General features: G+C 35.6%; 1 protein-coding gene across 5 annotated transcripts in view; it reads left to right on the plus strand.

Annotated features, from left to right (window-relative positions):
• LOC103731120 (UDP-glucuronosyltransferase 2A1) overlaps nucleotides 1–20,519 on the plus strand; it is a 29,317-nt gene extending 8,798 nt beyond the window's left edge. For 2 of the 5 annotated variants that reach the window (XM_008829456.2, XM_008829445.2), the window contains exons 2-6: nucleotides 12,793–12,941; nucleotides 15,429–15,560; nucleotides 17,323–17,410; nucleotides 17,934–18,153; nucleotides 20,171–20,495. In XM_008829456.2, the coding sequence (XP_008827678.1) occupies nucleotides 12,793–12,941; nucleotides 15,429–15,560; nucleotides 17,323–17,410; nucleotides 17,934–18,153; nucleotides 20,171–20,450 (869 nt within the window). In that variant the 3' untranslated portion in view covers nucleotides 20,451–20,495. Of the gene's footprint in view, nucleotides 1–12,792; nucleotides 12,942–15,428; nucleotides 15,561–17,322; nucleotides 17,411–17,933; nucleotides 18,154–20,170 lie in introns of all 5 variants that reach the window. The other 3 variants (XM_008829452.3, XM_008829437.2, XM_008829451.1) reach the window with 2 other exon arrangements.
• Nucleotides 20,520–21,055: the final 536 nt, after the last annotated feature.

A 21,055-nucleotide genomic window follows, 5' to 3' on the forward strand; every position in this document is an offset into this window, starting at 1 on the left:
GAAAAAAACTGGTATGGTTGTGCATACTTGTAATCCCAGTGCTGGGAGGCAGCAGAGACAAGCAGATCCCTTGGGATCCTTGGTCAGCTGGCTTAGCCTATTTGGCAAGTTCCAGGCCAGTGAGAGATCCTGATGTAACACAAAACACAGATGAGTGGATATCACCTGAGGTTAACCTCTGACTCACACACACACACACACACACACACACACACACACTCATGCACTTATAGACATACACATGTGCACACACAAATTAAAAAATAAGTGGCCTCTGGTATGCAGTAAAACCTTTGATAATCAAAGAATCCCAATGTCTTATATTTACAGGATAGTGATTTAGAATTAGAATCTTATCTTTTCAGAAAATAAGAATTATATTTACTTAAATCCTCTGTGCTCCTGTTACAAAATATTCTGCTTTTTTCATTTACGTGTGTGTGTGTGCACATGTGTGCACGCGTGGTGTGTGTGTGTGTGTGTGTGTGTGTGTGTGTGTGTGTTTGTGTGTTCCCATGTACCACAGAGGTCAGAGGAAAACTTGCAGGAGTAGCTTCTCTCCTTCCATCATATGATTCCCAGGGACTGAACTCAGATTGTCATGACTGGCAACAGGCTCCTTATCCAATTAACTGTCTTGCAGGCACACTAAACGTCTCCAAGAAACCCAAATATTTTAAGTAGGAGTACATTGCCCAGAACTAGTAAAAACCTAATGTCTTCTTTTTGAGTTACATAGTTTTTAAAGCATTCATGATACCCAGTGTCTGTGAACTGATACTGAAGAAAGAAGAGCCCCATTATTTTTACATATTATGCTTGAACATAAGAGATTTCAAAATGTACCAGTTTCCTGCAGAGTTTCCATTACAATATTATTCTTCAGTTCTTTGTGAGAAAAACAGAGTAGAAAAATGATATGTTGTACTATGGTTCAGGAAAACCACACATCTTGAAGGAAATAAAGGTGAGTACACGAATGTATCCAGCTACACCCCACCAAAAGCCTTCCTGTTCTATCAGCAGGAGCATAAATTTTATGGATGTAGGAATAATCATTGTTTTACTTCTGGTACCTAATCGAACAGGAATACCAGGCCTATGACAGTCATTAACACTCATACCCAGGAGTGCATTTAGCAAGTATTCTGAGTGCCACTTACTTCCATACCTTGTCTTGCCTTGTGACTGTTTTCTCACTCTTAGAAAGGTTCTCACCTATATAGGTTTGACCTGTCTGGAGCTCACTGTATAGACCATGACATTTACAAATTATCTGGGCTCCTGTCTCTGCCTCCCTAATGCTAGGGTTGCAGGCATGCACCAACATACTTGGCCTGTGATATATTAATACTATACAACTATTGGATCTTTTGCTTTTAACAATGTTGTTAAGTACTAATTTGGATGTAAAATAACTAAACTATGTTTTATAATTGGAGATAAAATTATAAAATTAGTTAATAATACTGTAAGTATATGACACTTGTATCCTAGGGGATAAAATTAGTCCAGATTGCAAACTTTTAGTTCTCTGCGTCATATAAGCATTCATAAGCACAAATAAATATATAATACATAAACAGATTATGTTTCTTAAAATTAAAAATTCTTTAGTGTCTGAGACAGAAAAATGTTTAAAGGATTTCAAAGAATGTAATATTTTTATTTGGAGAATTGTGCCCAAATTTCATCTACTAACTAACTATATTATCTCAGGCAAAAATTTTCACTTCACTTCTGGAAATTAAACTCAGCAAAGCACCTCCTTGCAATGAAAATTTCTAAATAATTCATAACAATCTTCATTATATTCTTTAAGAATATAATATTAAAAGAACTAGTAAAACCCACTCAATATTTTTTAAAATACGTTTATTTATACTTACACCATAAATAGAAATTAGTGGCTAAACCCCAAATTGGAACAGACCAGGATTCAATTTTTTAAAAATTCATATTTCTAGGTAGAGATTTTTTTTCTTTTTTTAAAAACATTTTATTATTTTTATATTTTTGTGTTTATGCGTGTATTGCCTGCATGTTAGTAAGTGCACCTGTGTCATGTAATGCCCGCGGAGGACAGAAGAGGCTGTTGGATCCCCTGGAATGGGAGTTATGGACAGTTGTTAGCTACCATGTGGGTCATGGGGTTTGAACCTGGGTCTTCTGCAAGAACATTCAGTGTTCTTAACCACTGAACCATCCCTTCAGCCCCTTGTAGAGATTTACTTACAGTGGTTTTCATTAAGATTTCAGTGCTGTAAACAGGTTGGAAATAAAGCTGGGAAGTTGAACAGTTGTACAGAAAAGTGCTTAATGTCAGGGTGGGTGTGGTGGTGCACACCTTTAACCAAGCACTCAGGAAGCAGAGGCACGTGGGTCTGTGAGTTTGAGGCCAGCCTAATCTAAATAGTAAGTCATACCAGCTGGGAATACAGGGAGACCCTGTTTCCAAAAACAAAAGAAACAAACAAACGAAAACATGAGCTGAATGCGTATATGTGGGTGAACTTGGTAAACTGTAAGCATAGAGGAAATATTCTTTTAAATTGATTGATCTTATATGTTATATGAAATATAGACAAAATATCTTGACTTTTAGGTAATACTTAACAAAACAGAACAAAACAACAGCAAATTCTTTTAATTTTTAAATGTTATGTTATTACACTAGGACGACATGGTCCTAATATGTAGCCGTGTTAGTTGATGGTATCTAGCTTTTACCTGCTTTTCTCCAGGGAAAGGCAGATGCCTATCCCTCTTTACTCCTCTTTTACATACATTTTTGTGTTTAAATATCTGCTTTGCCTTTGTCTCTACTGCCTCCTGCTGGTTCTTCATGAAGTAAGCACTGTAACTTGTCTGTCCCCCAAACCCAACTGCCCCAGAGAACCAACCCATAGGGATTGTGACTGAAACTTGCTTAGATTTACTTCATTTGGTCTTGGAAATGCATCTCTGTTTTGTCTCCGTGGACCCCTAGACTTATTTTCCCCATCAACAAGTCTGTTTATTATCTGTAGCCATCCTTCTCTATAGCAACATACCAGGAAGTATCTCCCGAAATGTACCTATGCTTTCTAAATAAATGGGTATAAGTTATTTTTCTCATTGCTGTGGCCAAATCCTGACAAGATACAACTTAAGAGAAAATTAATTTTGGTTTGTTGCTTATAACATATTATTGATTTTTTAAGTCAAAACTAAGAATAGTAAGACATAATGGATAATTCAATTAAATTATATTTCATGATTGCAATTGAAATGTTAAGATAAAAATTAAAAGTTAGGTTAAGATTATATAGTACAAATCCTGTCACCACTTTAGAATTTTGGGTCTTTAAAATCATGTACCTTTTTCATTGTTTTAAAGAACTTTTGGTCTTTAAAATCACCTTTCAGTGTAAGAGATAAACAATGCCTAGCTAGTTTTGAAAACCAGAGAGAACCATATTACTCCTACAACCTACTGACAAATTGTGCATAGCAGATCAAGAAATGTATGTCTAGGTAAGGTTTGTCTGAGAACAATTGGTCTTTGCCCAGGATTTGTCTACATGACACACAGTAATTAAAAATAACAGATTGGTGGAACTAACCTTCTTGGGTGTATAACAGATGGGACTTGTAGGTCAGAGGGACATAGAGGACACTTTTTGCTCCTACCCTCCTAGTTTGACTAGTTCCAGGGGACTGTGGGCATCTCTCAAAATGTCCTGTGATGGTGGTTGGTCACCTGTCCTCTTGATCAAGGAGGCCGAGGAGACCCCATCAGAGTGACTTAAAGCAGTGTCCAGTCTGTAGGGAGGAGGGTCAACACAGAGGAATCATGTCCTCCATGCTTCCAAGCAAAGCCAAACATGGTTGAGCAGGACCTTCGACTTAACTTTACATAAGCAGAACTGGTAAAAGAAAGGAGCCAGGGGCTCCTCCCAAGCCCATGTGACCCCCAAGGAACAGATCCTCAAAGGATCTTAAGAGTAAAAATAATTCGGTGTATCTGGACAAACTGTATGGCCTTAAACACCCAAAAGGAAAGTACAGCCAAAGATTAAAGGGGCCAATATAATTTCATAAGAGTCCATGTGCATAGCTAAAGACTACATAACAAGCAACAATGCCAGACAGGCGATACCTACTTTTGAGTTGTTGGCCAGGGTGGCCAAAGGGATTCCCAGATAGTAACCCAGCATAGAACTGGGAAATTGAACAGCAGACCCCAATCTTATACAAAGGAATATTGACAACTGATTAACTCTGGATGAGGAAGAGCTGACCCTCCTAAAACAGGGACCTCTAGATAGGCTGACTAGATTCACCAGAAGGGCAAGTGGTGGGGAATGGCTGGGGTGCCAACGCAGCAGACAGTAGCAGGGATATCAGAGTATAGGGGCTCTAGTGGGGGGAGGGAGGCTGTGAGAGGGTGGTACCTGGGAAGTGGGTGTATAAATAAAAAAATTAATAATAATAAAATATCATTACCTTTCTCATTGCTTTAAAGAGGTCTCACCAATAGTTGGCCGCATGGTGGCTAGTGGCCCTATGGCAACTTGCTTTTTTCTCTGTGGAAAAAGAAGCAGAAAGAAAGGAATGCTGGTGTTCTGCTGCCTTCTTTTTCCATTTTTGGTTAGTCTGGGACCTCATCCCATGGATGATGACACCCACATTCAGGCCATTTGATTACCACTCAGTTAATACACTCTGGAAAAAGCCTTACGGACACATCAAAAGCTTTGCTTCATTAATGCTCTAGGTATTACTTTCCAATCAGTTTGGCAATTAAAATTGGCCATCATATTACATAGGCATAATACACATACGTTCATTGGATGTATATGAATGTATATCTGCATATACAACTTTATCTATAATGACATGTTTAATATAGATCCCCAGGAACTGGAGTCACAGATGATTGTAAGGCACCACATGGGTGCTGGGAACTGAAGCCTGGTCCTTCTCACAAAGCAGCCAGCATTCTTGACTGCTGCACCATCTCTCCAGTGCCACAAAAATTCCTTAATCCTAAGATTCAAGACTGGATAAATGCATATAGATAACTGTGTGTGTGTGTGTGTGTGTGTGTGTGTGTGTGTGTGTGTGTGTATGTGTGTATGTGCTCACTCATAGAGAAAAGGAAGTTTCACTGAATTTATACCTCCTCGTTAGGTTAAACTTGCTTGCCAGAAAACCCCTGGTATCTGCTTGTCTCCTCCCCCCCGCCCCCACTGGGATTTTAGTTACATGTAGCCATACTTGGCTTTTTTTTATTTTTAAAAATTTATTTAATAACCACAAAATTAGTAGAAGCATTTTATTACAACAGCATTGACAAATGTGGGAGCTCGGTATTCAAATTCAGGTCCTCATGCTTGCACAGCAGGTGCTCTTACACCCTCTGAGCTATCTCACCACGGCCCCATAAAATGCTTTTAAAGTAAATATTTTGACATTTACAGATCCATAATAAATTTGTACCTGATTTTGTGAAGTAGCAAATCAATTTCATTTACTTATTTATATGCATAAATGCATATATAGGATAATTTTTCCCAAAGTCTTTTATTCTCCTGTTGTATCCTTTCTTCAACATCTAACATGTTTTTAAAAATCATTGCACACAAATATTGTTTCTATATGGCTCAGTTATCTACTGCATTAAACAATGTGTCTTTCTTTGCACACATGCACTTCAAAAATTATCATTTAGTTTTTATAAAATGGCATCTCATGCAGTAGCTTGCTCTTCAAGTTGGCATTTGAAGGCATATTCATATTTCTTATACTTTAAATGTCTTTGATTATTCTGTTGATTTCTGAAATGCATTTTGGAGATGATACAAACATCCATGTAAGCATTCTCGTCCACTTTGCATGGACTAACATTATCGATTTCAAATTCAGAATAAATAGTTTTTTAAAATACCACAATTTTGTAGTATTAATATGAGTATCTTTCATTTATCAGCTTCATAATACTCTGAAAGCTAGAAATATAGAGCTATCACATGAGCCATAAATCCCACTTCTGGGTGTATACTCTAAGAATTTAAATCAGGGTCTTAAAAAAACAGCTGTCTATTCCTTTGAATTTGGGCATTATTGACAATATCCAGGACCAGGACATGGAGAGCAGAATGTATTCTTCTTTTCACCCTTTCTGTGATGGTCAGTCTTCTCCTTAGTTCTTCCATGGCAACAGGAACATAGGACAGTTTTACTGGAAGCTGATCAAAGCATTTTTCTCTGAGGTCGCTTATGGTGCATCATCCTTTTCACAAATGGGACCTGAGAAACTTAGCCGCAAGCTTAACACAGAGAGCCACAAAGCCTGTAATCATTGTATCCCATTTGCAATATAAATGCCCATTGATAGATTAAAGATTTTACAGTTTGGAACATTTTTGTTTCTATTTGTTCATGTTTGGATAAAAATCATGACTTTTGTATCTATAAGTGATTATAAATGTTTCAGACCTACCTCTCTATCGCTTTGATATGGTTCTACTTCTGTTAGAGGTGTTTCTTTCTTCTTCTAACCTGCTAAAGAGTAGCAAGATTTATTATTTGAAATTCTATTAGGACAATATTTGAAATTCTATTAGGACAATATATGGATGAAATCTAGTTTCTGTAGTACTTCTTTGCTAAACGGCTTTTGAGCTTTGTCTCAATGTCTGAGAGAAATTTTATGATAAATATACTCAGTAAATTTGTATTTTACAGGACTATGGTCTAATAATTCTGAAATTATTTCCTTTGTGTAATAGAGTTGAATAAGTAATTTCACATTGTGCTGTGGTAACACAGATTTCTCACTATTGAAGAAAATGTTTAGACATGAGGAAAGAATCAATATATATATGTGTATGCCAATATGTGGAACCCTATTTCCTAGCTTTGTCCACTGAAGATTCTTAAAATCCCAGAAAAATAGAAAACTGTTAGTATGAATATTTGTTTTTTATATGTCACTCTCTAATAAAGGTATACAGCAGTCTAAAGAGAAGTAATTGATTTTTTAAAGCTCTGAAAATGGAAGATAAGTCTAACAGATCTTGAAGCTTAACAACAGTAGGACAATGTCGAATCGAACAAAGGAAGAAGCAAAATGAGATATGTTAAAATATTAGAGAGGGGCTGCAGAGATGGCTCAATGGTTAAGGGCACTCACTGCTTTTGCAGAGGACCTGGGTTTGGTTTCCAGCACCCACATGTAGCTAAAAACCATCCATAACTCTAGTTCCCATCCAACTCCCATTGCACAACATGAGGGCACTTACATACATGGAGGCAATACATGCATACACATAAAATAAAAATAATAAGAATAAAAATAGGGGCTGGAGGGATGGCTTAGTGCTTAAGAACACTGTTTGTTCTTGCAGAAGATCCGGGCTCTAATCCCAGCACCCACATGGCAGCTAAAAACTGTCTGTAACTCCTGTTCCAGGGGATCTGACCAATATAGCCTTTTCTCTCTTCCGTGGGCATTGCACAACATGGGTGCACTTACCTACATGCAGGCAATACAGGCATACACATAAAATCAAAATAATAAATAAAATTTAATAAAAGAATAAAAATATAAAATGAAAAATGTTCATAGAAATGCATATTATATAAATAATTGAATAACCAACTTTCATTAAATTCTGGTGAAAAAATATTGAAACAATTATGAAAAATCTAAATTGACCCATATTTATTTAACTTGAAAATTTTTTACTGACATTTAATATTAACTAATTTGCACTTAATATTATTCAGTTTACACAAATATTTGAATAGTTCAAATTTCCTGAGCAAATGGCTTATAGGTGGTATATATACACAGCAACGTTGACAGATTTTTCTCTATCTGTATGCCTTCATAACTCTCAGTGTTAATACTTGACTTGTTTCATATTTAAATTGTCAGTTCAACTAAGTAAACACTCAGTCCATGAGCACAGTGTGGGCAGAGTAGTGGTGTCTGAGATGTGGGCCGAGGCAATTTTTCTGCTGCTGCTCTGCTTTGCTGGCCTTGGTTGCTGCGGCCGAGTCCTGGTGTAGCCTTGGGGGCTGAACCATTGTGTCAACTTAAAGACTCTTCTCAAGGAGCAAGGAATGGACAGAAGGTAACAGTTCTAATTTCTTCCTGTATCACAGCAAACATTCTCCACTGAATGTCAGTATGATCACTGCACATCATGACCAAACACACAGGAAGAATTCGGTAGCGAGTTCATAGTACCAACTTCCAATGTTACATCAATATTGTCATTTTGGAAATCAGAAAGAAAAAAATGCAAGGTTTTCTTTTTGCCATGACTGTGAAGTATGAGATTCTGTGAAAATACAGTCTACCATCAGACATTCATGAAGAAGCTCCAGGAAACCAAACAGGATGCAAAGTTTGAAGACTTTGTGGCTCTCTGTGTTAAGCTTGTGGCTAAGTTTCTTAGGTCCCATTTGTGAACAGGCTAAGGGTCACCATAAGTGACCTCAGAGGAAAATGTTTTATCGGTTTCCTGTACAACTGTCCTATGTTCCTGTTGCCATGGGAGGACTAACAAGCAGATTGACCTTCACAGAAAGGGTGTAAGGGAGAGTATATTTTGCTTTCCTTTGACTTTTGACTCCAGCAACACAACTTTCAAGTTAGGGGTCCGTTTTTCAATGAAATATTAGGGAGGAATACTTTCTTCACAACAGTGTAGAAACAAATGTGATAGCAAAAATATCTTTAATAACTAATTTGGGAAGCCACAAACAAGAATTAATTTTTCCATTATTTCTGATTCTGGTAACCAAACTCTTTTCTGATACTTGAAATATAAGAATGCTGTCAAAACACACGAAAGATACAAATGAATACCAATCTACTAAGAAAGTCCTTTTCAGGCAGATGCAGGATGCCAAATGCTTTCAGTATGTTAATTTTTTCTTTGCTTGTATAGCCAACCTCTTACTGCTGTAGTACAATGTTTGTTGTAAGAGTAAGAAAAATGCCTGTTCTAAAATTAAACTGCAACCTACTTTAAGTATGAGATTGAATTTAGTGTATATTTTATTTCAGATGAACTTCACTCCTCAAGTTTTTGAACCTCCAAACATTATTCCCAAATTTATGGTTTTATCTTGTCAGATCTGAGTACCTGTCACTTTTATGTCCCAAAAATTAGGAATGAAATTCTGATATGTGCTCTGTAGAATGTTTCATAATAACTGGTTTATCAAGAATTGCCTTGGATACTTCAGTGAAAGTAATACAGTACAGAAACCTGAAAACAAATATCAGATTCTTAAAAGACTGGGGTTACTTAAGAGATTCAAAGACAATATTTTACATCACTGATAACATTTATTCTTATTTTTAATTACTTGTTTTTTTCTAATCTATATTGATTTTGTTGCTTTATAATTTGAGAGGCAGTTTTCATCAGAACACATCACTTCCACTCCAACTCTTTGTAGGAATCATGAAGAAACATGAAAAGACAATGCTGTTTATTTAAATACTGGTTAACTTAATTCCCTGACTGTGTTAGTTTGTTAGGGCTGCTTTAACTAAATTCCATTTAGAGGGTAACTTTTAAGATTGTGTTTTCTTCCAGCTCTTGGAGTTAGAAGATTAACAGTTGTCAGGCCTGGATTCTCTGGGGACTTATTTCTGATCTCGCAGATTGCGTCCAATGTGCCTCACATGGTCATTCACACATGAGAACTTTGTTCTCTGCCTCCTCTCAGAAAGACAGCAACCATAGGGCACTAGAAATCTACCCTTTAATTAATTTAAACTCTAAATGTCTAAAGGTTTTCAACATGTATAGTTAGCCTTCAACATGTGAATTTAGGAATGTATGTCATTCCATGGCACTGGTTTTCTAATAGATACTTCTATAACTAGTGTTAAAGGAATCCCATTTTAAAAATCCTTAATTATAGACATAATTGAAACTTAGCATTACATTTATTTGATAGTGAGTATTTAGCATCCAGTAAACAGTACCCTATACTGTGCCAAGCTAGCAATATTAAGCAATTTGTATTTAAGTTAAATATGACCAGTATCTTGATTTCAGCTCTGCCTCAGAGAAAGAAAATTGTACCCACATCACTCTGAACCTTTTGTGAACTGGTTATGAGTGAAGATTTTGTGTAGCACACAAGTAGAAATCAAGTAGAAACAAATGTTATCCTAGGATAAGAAAGGAGAAAAACAGCCCCCACTGAGCAGAGGATGTACTAAGAATGACACGTTTTGATGGAGTGGGCTCTTTTTGACTATTACTCTTATGATTTAAAAAAAAATGGGAATGGATCTGTTGTGGGAAAAATCAGGCAGGGAACTGGAGTATACAGGAAGCAGATATTTTTAATTTAGGCTGCAGCCTTGTGCAGTGGGCTCAAGCCTCAAAATCTGGACCCCAAAGGGAAGTAGCACATCTTTTATACCTTGAGCATTGGGTTACAGTGAGACGGAAATATACATATTTATTGGTTATCAGTACTGTTTCAAATTTAGGTAAATTATTATAAGTTTGTAAAGAAAAATATTTTTAAAAATTCTCTGTCTCAAAATCATTGCAGAAGTCTCCATTTGAAGCAAACATAATTGAGGAAGTTTCATCAGGACACAGAAGTGGTTCCAGTTAGCTGTACCAACGTTCTAACCACAAACTTATCAGCTGATATTTGCTGAGAGACAGAGGGAGAAAATAAGGTTTTAAATCCACATTTCTCTTAATAGTCCATCAAGGTCTATATCAGATGTTTGTTTTTCAGTAAGCTATTCATTTATATTTACATTTCTATCAAATGGTTAAAATTCTGATTGCTGGTTCTGGTCCTGTCTTCTGGTTTTCAAATATCTTTGTTCTTTTTCTTGGTTGATTTTATACTACGACAAGACTGTCCTAAAATGTGATTCTTTCTATAGTGCAAACAAGACTTTAGTTTACAGTTAGTAATGCTAGATTATATCTGAAGCAGGGCATGAAACACTTAAACTGAAACATAAGAGAGTAAACATTCATGCTTCTAAATATTTCTGGACCATCAAGTCAGATTTTTAAAAGGACATTGCTTACATGGCTGCAGACCAAATGCAGGGGTCTCCAGCCTATCTGACCATGGGCCATGTTCAGGAGTCTCTAGCATACCTGATTTGGAACTAAGAACTGGAGTTTTAAGCAGGATACATGTTTCCAGAAGCAGAAACAAAGGTTGGGCAAGCAGCTGTTTTCCAAGGAGAAGCAAGGAGCTGTTTCTCAGAATAAGGCTTTTATGGCCTTTTTTTTTTTTTTTTTTTTTTTTTTTTTTGTTTCTTTTGGTTTTTTCATTCTAAATATTTTAAAAATTTTTTTCCCCAAAATTTTTTTTTTTTTTTAAATTTTTTTTTTTTTTTTTTTGTCTCTTTGTTGGAGAACATGTCTAAGCATGCACAAAGCCCTGTATTACCCAGCACCCCTAAACAGGTGTGGTATTTATAAAATTATTTGCCCAAAATTGTATATATTTGTTCAAATTTTCTTTGCTTTTTATTGGCTCCATGTTTGTAGCTGAATGTGTGTGTATGGTTTGTGTAAAGCGTGTCTGTGTGTGCACATATGTGTGAAGACTAAAGGTTGATATCAGGTGTCGTCTATAGTTTTCACCTTCTTTTTAAAGATAGGCTCTCTCACTGAAGTTGCAGCTCACTGATTTGGTTAACTAGCCAGTGAGTTCCAGGCATCCATTTAACTTTGCCTCCATTGTACTGAGATTACAGACATGCGCCACTACTTCCAGCTTTTCTTAGTGGTTGCTTGGAAGGTCTCACATTTCCTGCAAGACACTTAACTGATTGAGTCATCTACAAACTCCATTTATTGCTGCTTTAACACAGAAGTTTAATGGCTACAGTAATTGTTTCTTAAATTTAGGCACATAAAATTCACCTAAGGAGCTTGTCATCAAGGCAGGAAGAAGCAGACATCATATTAAGCATGTAAGGTACAAATACTTTGATGTGGGAGGTATGAGATGGTTCTATAGACTTTCTGGTAACTTTAAGCTCAGTATCCTTGGGCAGGGCTTCTTCATTATCTAAGTAAACGATGGCTATAGCCATCTTCTTATAAGAAGATGCTATCTATCCTGGTTACATAGCTCCACAGATTAGTAAGGAGAAGATTCTCATCAAGTTTTGCTTTTCTCAGAAGGAGAATATGTTTTCTGTGTGTAGAACTGTCTAATGTTATTATTTTAAAATAAATACCTTCTCTTGTTTAAAAGTTTCCAAAATTAATACTTGATAGCTACATCCTCCCCCTAAAAGGCTCTTAAAGGTAAGTGTAAGGAAGGTATGTGACATTGATGATCCCTACATTTTGCATGTCACATGCCTAAGTGAGTAATATTGTGAGTGAATTAAGAAAAGATAGATGGACTGAGTCTGGTGGGATCCTCTAACATAATGTTGAAGCTGAGAATATAACAAGGTGAAAAATGGAGGTTTAGTCCTGGATGGAAACTGAAAAGTCCTAAAGAAGGGGCAAGAAATCATGTGACAAAGGTAATGTATCTTCTATTTATGAGAGAGAAGAAAAAAGGATTGCTGATGTATCAGGGGTTATGGCTACATTAAAATTTTTATTGCTTTATTGTAAAAAAAGAATACTTAGGTATTACTTTTCTTTCATTATCCCCATATCTTTCTTTTCATCCTTTCTTTCTTCCCTTCTTTTAACATACAGGCAAGATAAGTGTCATCAAACATAAGTACTAGTTTCATCTCCCAATTTTATATATACTTTCCAGGAAGACCCACCACTTTGTGTGAGACTATGGGCAAAGCTGAAATTTGGCTAATGCGGACATATTGGGACTTTGAATATCCTCGTCCATACTTACCTAATTTTGAGTTTGTGGGAGGACTGCACTGCAAACCTGCCAAACCTTTACCTAAGGTAGGTGTATGATGGTGAAGATTTAAGTACATTGAATAAAAAATAAACACATTCATTTCCTTCAGTGTTTTCAGCTTTAATAACAGAGATGTGGCTGCATATCTTCAGTCTGAATGAAATTTTGTTCCTTATTCTAAGTGAGTCTTTTATGAAGCATGTGGGATCTTTTAGATTTGAGAATTTATGAAGAAGAATAAAATGACTGAGGGGTCAGGTTAACAATATCTGTGTGTCTGTAATGTGGATACTAGAGTAGAGGATGGAAAACCTGAGCCATGGGGGTCACTAAGGAGACTGCAACATCAAATGAAATAACAAAATGGATAGATTCAAACATTGTGTTAGTTATATTATTATGATGTCAGGATTATTGTGAAGTAAAAAGAAATATGTCTATCACATGCTAGAATCTCTCAAGAATAAATTCAGAATTCCAAGAGTAATTAAAAGAAAATCAGGGAGAAACAAAAGAAAATAATAGATAAAATGATAATAATGAACTTAATTATAATTAGGGAATGAGTAGACAAAATTATTTGTTTTGTAGTCTATGAAGCTTATGCTCTTTTAGAAAGTTGAAGATTAAATTGTCCTCCCAGGAGTCCTTGATTTCTGGTGCAGCTATATAAGTCATGTGTGAAATAAAATTTCATTTTAATATTCTGAATTTATTTTACTTATTCTTCAAGTTATAAATGCTGGCAAGCTTTATCAAGCATTGCTGTAAAGTAATAAATGAATCAATATCTAAATAATACACAGAAACATAAATAACATATCCACTGCTCATTAGATAATACCACATACCAGACTACTATATCCCTTCCCATATGCTCTGTGCACACACACACCCTCACAAAAATAATTTATACATAACAAGAGGAAGAAATGACTACATTCCAAACTCAGCTTATCTACTGATGTTGTCTTTGGTTGATATGAATACCAGTCAGGAGTTACAAATCTATTCTAATACACAGATTATAGAAACAATGAGACACAATCAAGTAAAAATTACAACTCAATACATTGTGCGTGTTTGCAGGGGGAACATAAATGTGTATTGTAGTGAGTAAACATCTGCTTGGGAGACGATTTCTATTAACCAGTGTCTGGGTGAGGCATAGTAGCACACACCTGAAATTCCAGCACATGTGAGTTTGAGGTAAAAGGGTGCTGCATGTGAGGCTAGCCTGAAGGACGTAGTTAGACTTGATCAAGAGAAAGCAGAACAAGTGAGTACAGTGAGACAAAAATTCTCAAAACAAGATTTTGGAAATGCTTTCTTAAAAGCAAGTTACCCAATAATCAGTGTACTTCCACTTAAGACATCAATTTTGCTCAATAAATATCTAACCAATATTTGAGAACTATAGTGATTGCAGGGTGACTAAAGGAAATACAGGGCACATCTCTTGAAGGTGGCATTCACATAGACTCTTATCTTGAAGGTCTTAGTTCAGGAATTCACAGGGCTTAATTTGCAAACTGAAAACAGAATCAAAGAATTTTATTGTGAGAGGAGTTTGTATTTTACTTCTGCTATTAAATGTAAATGAACAGAATATGTGGTTCACAGTCATGTATAATCACATGACTTCATGTGATTCAGGAAGGCAAGAACCAGTATTCATAAATGGCATTATAATCATAGCCAAAGAAGAACTATGTTATTTACTTCTAAAATATAGTATTCGTTTCAACTATTTCTATTTAGCTCTAGGATACAGGAAGGCAGAACATTAAGGAAAATAATCTTTCAGGTTTGTGTAACAGGAAGTTGGATCAATCTTCTAATAATTTTGTATGTAACGGGCATGATAATAATTTGTTTTAGTTTCTTGAGTCAGGGTCTCAATATGTAGTCCCAGCTGGCCTGGAACTCGCCGTGTAAACAGTTCCAGCTTCATCTCACAAAGATCTGCCTGTCTTTGCCTCCCTAGTTCTGGGACTAAAGGTGTATGCTGCCACACTTGGCTTATGATAGTAATAATTTTGAAAGCATATCTCTTAGGCGTCTTTCCATGTTTTCCCAAGTTTTCTAGCCACTTCATTTTCTGGGAAAGTTGAACTTTGTGAATAACAATTCTACTTACCAAGAGAGGAACTGTCCCTATTATCTGTTCCTTTTAATAATGATTTGGTGTCACATTTGTTCTTAAACTTTTTGCATCTTTCAGAAACACATTTCTCCTTATAGTTGATATCTAGCTCCAAATGTCATAGGACAAAACCAAAGGAATAATTCTCAGAAACTTCTTTTCACATTTCATACCTAAAACTGTAAGTGAACACAATTTCCCCATAAGATGGTGCACATAGGGAGAGGGCTTCGTGGTTCTGGATAGCCTGACACTTTCTACGTAGACAAGGCTGGCCTGGAACTCACAAAGGTCTTCCGGCTTCTGAAGGAGTGCTGGGACTAAAGGCATGCACCATTATGCCAGGCCTAAATTTGCACATTTTCATTGAGTGTTATTTCTGCAGGAAATGGAAGACTTTGTCCAGAGCTCGGGGGAACATGGTATTGTGGTATTTTCTCTGGGGTCAATGGTCAAAAATCTCACAGAAGAAAAGGCCAATCTCATTGCCTCAGCTCTTGCCCAGATTCCTCAGAAGGTCAGTACAAATTCTGATCCTGGCAGCAAGCAGCTTTGAGAGTCTGGAGAGAGTGCAGTTCATAGTGTTCTCCACAGGTAGAAGCTAAAACCAGTTACCTACTGAGCACAGCGGACACCAACTTTCAATAAATATTTTGAGAACATGTAAATAGTGTTTTTAGGCATGTTTGATCATTTTTAATATTATTTCATTACTATGGAGATACATAATTTTATAGCCATGTACAGTTAATAGAAGAAGAAAATATTAGGCCACTTAAATTTTATTGGTTCTTTGAAAATTTCATACAATATATTTTTGATCACCCCCTTTCCCAGCTCTTCCCAAGATCATCCCCATTGCCCTACCTGCATATCTTTAGCCCTCTTTTTCTAAGTCCATGGTTGTAATGTGTATTGCCCATATACTCCTGGGTGTCTTGCCATCCTCTGTAGCATGGTCTACCTTCCATGGCCACAATCTTAAAGAAAACTGACTTTCCTTCTCCCTATAGCTATCAGTTGCCAACAGCAACTGCCTCAGCTGGAGACAGGTCCTTAGGCCCACCTTCCCTCTTCATGCTAGGGTTTTATCAAGCTTGAGCTTGTGCAGATCTTGTGCATACTAATCATGTGGCCTGGATTGATTGCTGCTAAATACCTGGCATATGACTTACAAACATGGTCCATGAAAAGTAAGAGAATATGCAGTTTTAGAGAGAAATCATGCTTAAAACTATACTTCAACTTCTTGAATCTTATTAAAATTTTATCAAAATGTAAGAGGTTTTGTTTTAGAGGTAGAAACTGCCAGTCTATTATTCTTTCTAAACTGAATATTCTCTACTTATAAAAACAAAAATTCAAATTTTGTTTTAAACGAGTATGTATTTCTACTTTCTGATATTCAGTTTACCTTGAAGTTTATCATTATAATTCTATAATCTAATTATTGGGTATTCATGTAATACTCTAATAATATTTTTGTGCTGGCTAGAGCCCATATATGTATAAAGGTAATATGCCAATAAGAATCTTAAAAATTGGGATTTTAATTTCTAGACTTGTCACGTACAGTCTTCCACATTTAGTTACTAGAAATTTGCCTTATTACTACAAGTATGTAAAAATTGTTTAAATATCAGCAAAATACTTTTCCAAAGGTGCATTATAGGCAAACCCTATCAAGTTCTCCCTCTAAAAGAAGTGAAATGCTACAAAAACTGAAGTGAGATATAGAGATTGAGATAGACTTAAAGAGGTGGTAGAGGGAAAATTAGAAAAGAACAGGAGAAAAGGAAACAGGAAAGTGCAAAGGGGAAAGGAAGGGAGACTGTCCTCAAGTCTAAAAGTGCTGACCACCACAAGTAAAGGCGGGCTAGTTATAGTTTTGAAAATCATTGCATTAGTAAGATGAGAGCTGCGTGACTAATCATATGGAATTAATAAATGTATAAGGCATTTATGTTTGCCTTAAAGGATTAGACCCTTATGTTTGCACTTGTTAAGACAGCCCTATTTGTATTCTAGTTCACCTCTAATGGCTTTTCAGTAATAGACAGCGGTCATAATGCTGTGCTTAATAGACTAACAGCAGAAGCTGTTATGAACAGTTAGTCATAGGCAGCCCTATCATATATCTCAGTGTTTGCAACCTTATTTATAAACCCTTTCTCAAGCACTATCTAAATTATGTAGCTTATGCTTGCTCTAAATAATTCTACTCCCTCAACCACCCTTGTGTGTTTTTACCTGCAAAATCACAGCATTGTCTTCCACAGGTTTTATGGCGATACAAAGGAACAAAACCATCCATGTTAGGATCCAACACTCGGCTTTTTGATTGGATTCCCCAGAATGATCTTCTTGGTAAGACTCTAGAGCCAAAAAAGCTGTTTAGTCATGGAACAGACAACCCAAATTGCTGCTTAGCATCGAATTAGCTGAAAACATTTAATAATCTAGGTAGGCTTTTATGTTTCACCTCAAGTTTTCCTTTTTGAGTAGTATTGGGTATTTAACCTAGGAAATCATGCATACAGGGCAAGTGCTTTACCACTGAGCTGCATCCCAAGCCTTCATCTTCCAATCAAATATAATTAAATTGGTAGCCATTAATTGTATAGATTCATGTTTTCCCTGCTTCCAAAAGAATACCTTAAGGGGAGATTCTCATTAGTATTCAAGTTTCCATTAGAAGTCAGATGTCCTCACCTCAGTAATATCATCAGACAATGAAAAAGGAGATAATTTCTGCAGTGTCCTCAACTTTGAAAGAAACTGGTGTATTAATCAATATTTTGAACTTAGCATTTCATGTCTTCTACCCTGAAATTCTGACAGTGTGTTAATCTGAAGTCTACACTCACTTCTTCCTTTATCCCCCAAATAGGACATCCTAAAACCAGAGCTTTCATCACTCATGGTGGAACGAATGGGATCTATGAAGCCATTTACCATGGGATTCCTATGGTGGGAGTCCCCATGTTTGCTGATCAGCCTGATAACATCGCTCATATGAAGGCCAAAGGAGCAGCTGTGGAGGTGAACATGAACACCATGACAAGTGCAGATTTGCTCAATGCTGTGAGAGCAGTCATTAATGAACCTTCGTAAGTACTGAGTCCTGTAACAGCCTGCCTGTCCTTGGTTGTCTGTCATTCTGGAAATATTCCAATAATTCATACCTTTATGATTGTTTTATTTTCAGGTACAATGAGACTAATCTTAGCATCATTTATTTCATTTCTGACTGCTAAAGTTATTTCCTAACAGTAGAAAAAAATTGTTGGCTTTAAATATTGTCAGTCTTTTAATATATAATATCATGAATAAATTCACATAAAGTGATCATATCAAAGACTAATAAATAAGTAGTTCAGTGTTACAAATCATTCAGTAAGTATAAAATGGAAATGGTAATATGTTTATTGTTAATCACTGATAAATATCAATACTCTGTTATCAGCATTAATTTTAACAGCTATTTCTGAGTATTTTATTAATTGTCTGTATTTTATAACAATCATAATTAAGGAACTGGGTTATGGGTTAGGAGTATCAGTAATTCTTATTGTGACTTATTATTTTCCATTAAGTCTGACCTTAAAGTCTAATCAACCACATCAACAGCAAGTCTTTAATTGCTGATAATTGGAGTCATTTTTATTAAATATCAAAGTAGGAAAATTCTATAATTATTTTCAACTCAAGAACACAGAATTTTTATTAGATTTTGTGTTTCACTTTAAAACTATTCAAGAAAATGGAATTATTACTACTTTTAGAAAATGCCACTTAAATACAAAGCTACAAGTCATTTGAAAGACCGTTAAGGCTAATACTACTGAAATTATCTTAGATCAAAGGGGCATTATGGTCTTTGTATTCCATTCTCTGATTTCACAAAAAATAATAAATATGAAAAATTATGTTTATAAATTGTGATGTTTTTAATTATCTAGAGTATTTTCCCTGCCACTAATCACTACTATGAAACATGTGAAATAATAAGCATGTAAATATGATTCCTGATTTCCCTGATTCATTTATAATAATTGTTCAATTTTATTTCTATTTATCATTTTCAATCATGTACATGAAAATTTTAAATTCAAAATCTTTTATCATAGTGAAAATATTGTCCCAAAATATGCATTAGAAATCAAAAATACTTTGCCATACTACAGTTTACATAAAATTCATTGCAAGGAGCTTGTGAACCTATTATTTTTAACTAGATACAGTCCAGTATAAATCTTAAAGGTAGGTGTTTTAAATTTTATTTTTATTCATTTATATTTTTAATTAAGAAATTAAAAATGTTTTTGTTAATTTGAAAATTTCATACAATGTATTTTGATTACATTCACCTCCCTCATGTTCATCCCCACCTTATTACCCCAACTTCACATCACCTATTATTATTTGTCTTTTTAATATAAGTTTTAAAACTTCAAGGATTTCACACATGCAAACAATGTATTTTGATCATAGTCAACCCCCATTCCTCCTTCTAACTCCTTCAAGATCCACCCTTCACTTCCCCACTCACCTCATGAGTTCATGATAGTTTTTTTTAGCCCACTGAATCCAATTTGTGCTGCCCCCCCCCTCTCGATAGATGGACTATTTTCCAGCATATGTCCCCACAGCCATGGATATCAAAGTGCAAAAGATCTCAGAACTGTAAAATTATCCACTGACATTGACTTCCTACTCTCCGTAACTCTTACATGTCTGCTTAGAAATTAGTAGTCATGAATATGGATGCTTTAAATGATGTTAGTCTATATTATTGGTCTATTCACCATCTGGATCTTGTAAGTCTTAAATATTAAATTTCATTTATTGTCAAAATTCTTTCATTAGAGTTAAGGCCTTCATTCATAACTGTATATTAAAGACTTTCTAGGTCTGCATTTGAGCACATTACATTAACAAGTATGTTTTCTCCACATCTCCCACTTTGCAATTCTTCAAGTCCTATGTGACTAATGAAAGTTCAAGCAAGCATCAAACTTTTTCAACACAGAAATGAACCTTGGCTTGTGTAATGTAAAACATATATTACATACTTACCTTTAACAAAAACAAAACCTCATTTTTATTTGTGTATTTGTCTTCTAGTTACAAGGAGAATGCCATGAGACTATCGAGAATTCACCACGATCAGCCAGTGAAGCCTCTCGACCGAGCCGTCTTCTGGATTGAGTTTGTCATGCGCCACAAAGGAGCCAAGCACCTTCGGGTGGCAGCCCATGACCTCAGCTGGTTCCAGTACCACTCTCTGGATGTGATTGGGTTTCTGCTGGCCTGCACAACAGCTGCTGTATTCTTAGTAGCAAAATGTTGTTTATTTTTTTATAAAAAATTTGGCAAAACAGGAAAGAAAAAGAAGAGAGAATAGATTAAGGAAAAGAAGAAAGGTTCTTTTAGGTTTGGTGAAGTACTGAATGGGGTAGTCTTAGTAATTCCATGCATAGAGGGAAGCCAGTCACCCGTTTTTATCGTTTTCAGACATCACATTCCTCTGTCTTACCTTGAAGATACACATTAGGATTCATTGTGATCATTCAGTACTTAAGAAGAAGTCTCATCACTTCATAGTTAGCCTTACCAATTTCTTCTTATCTTCATAACAAAGGGTCAATATTAATTCTAAATATTATTTTGAAAATACTATTCAAAAAAGTAAACCAGACGATGACTAGTGGCTTTCTGAAACCTTGGGAAGGCACACAGGGTAAATGAAGTTATATTTAAGGAACTCACCAGGGTAAAATTCACAAGCCAGCATGGATCACATGATTGGAAGAAGGAACACAAGGATCAGTGTGTCATGATACAGTTAATGATCTTTTTAAATAAAAGTCAGTGAACTTCTCCAACATTTAGGCATCAGAGCATGAATTTAAAACTGTCATCATGTATCACATTAGGAAAAACATATAAAATTTCACTGAGCATATTTAGATAATCATGATCTATTTTCGGGCATTTCTACAACAAATA

The sequence above is a fragment of the Nannospalax galili genome, unplaced genomic scaffold (genome assembly GCF_000622305.1).
Source record: "Nannospalax galili isolate Female #2095 unplaced genomic scaffold, S.galili_v1.0 scaffold50, whole genome shotgun sequence".
Taxonomy (NCBI): domain Eukaryota; kingdom Metazoa; phylum Chordata; class Mammalia; order Rodentia; family Spalacidae; genus Nannospalax; species Nannospalax galili.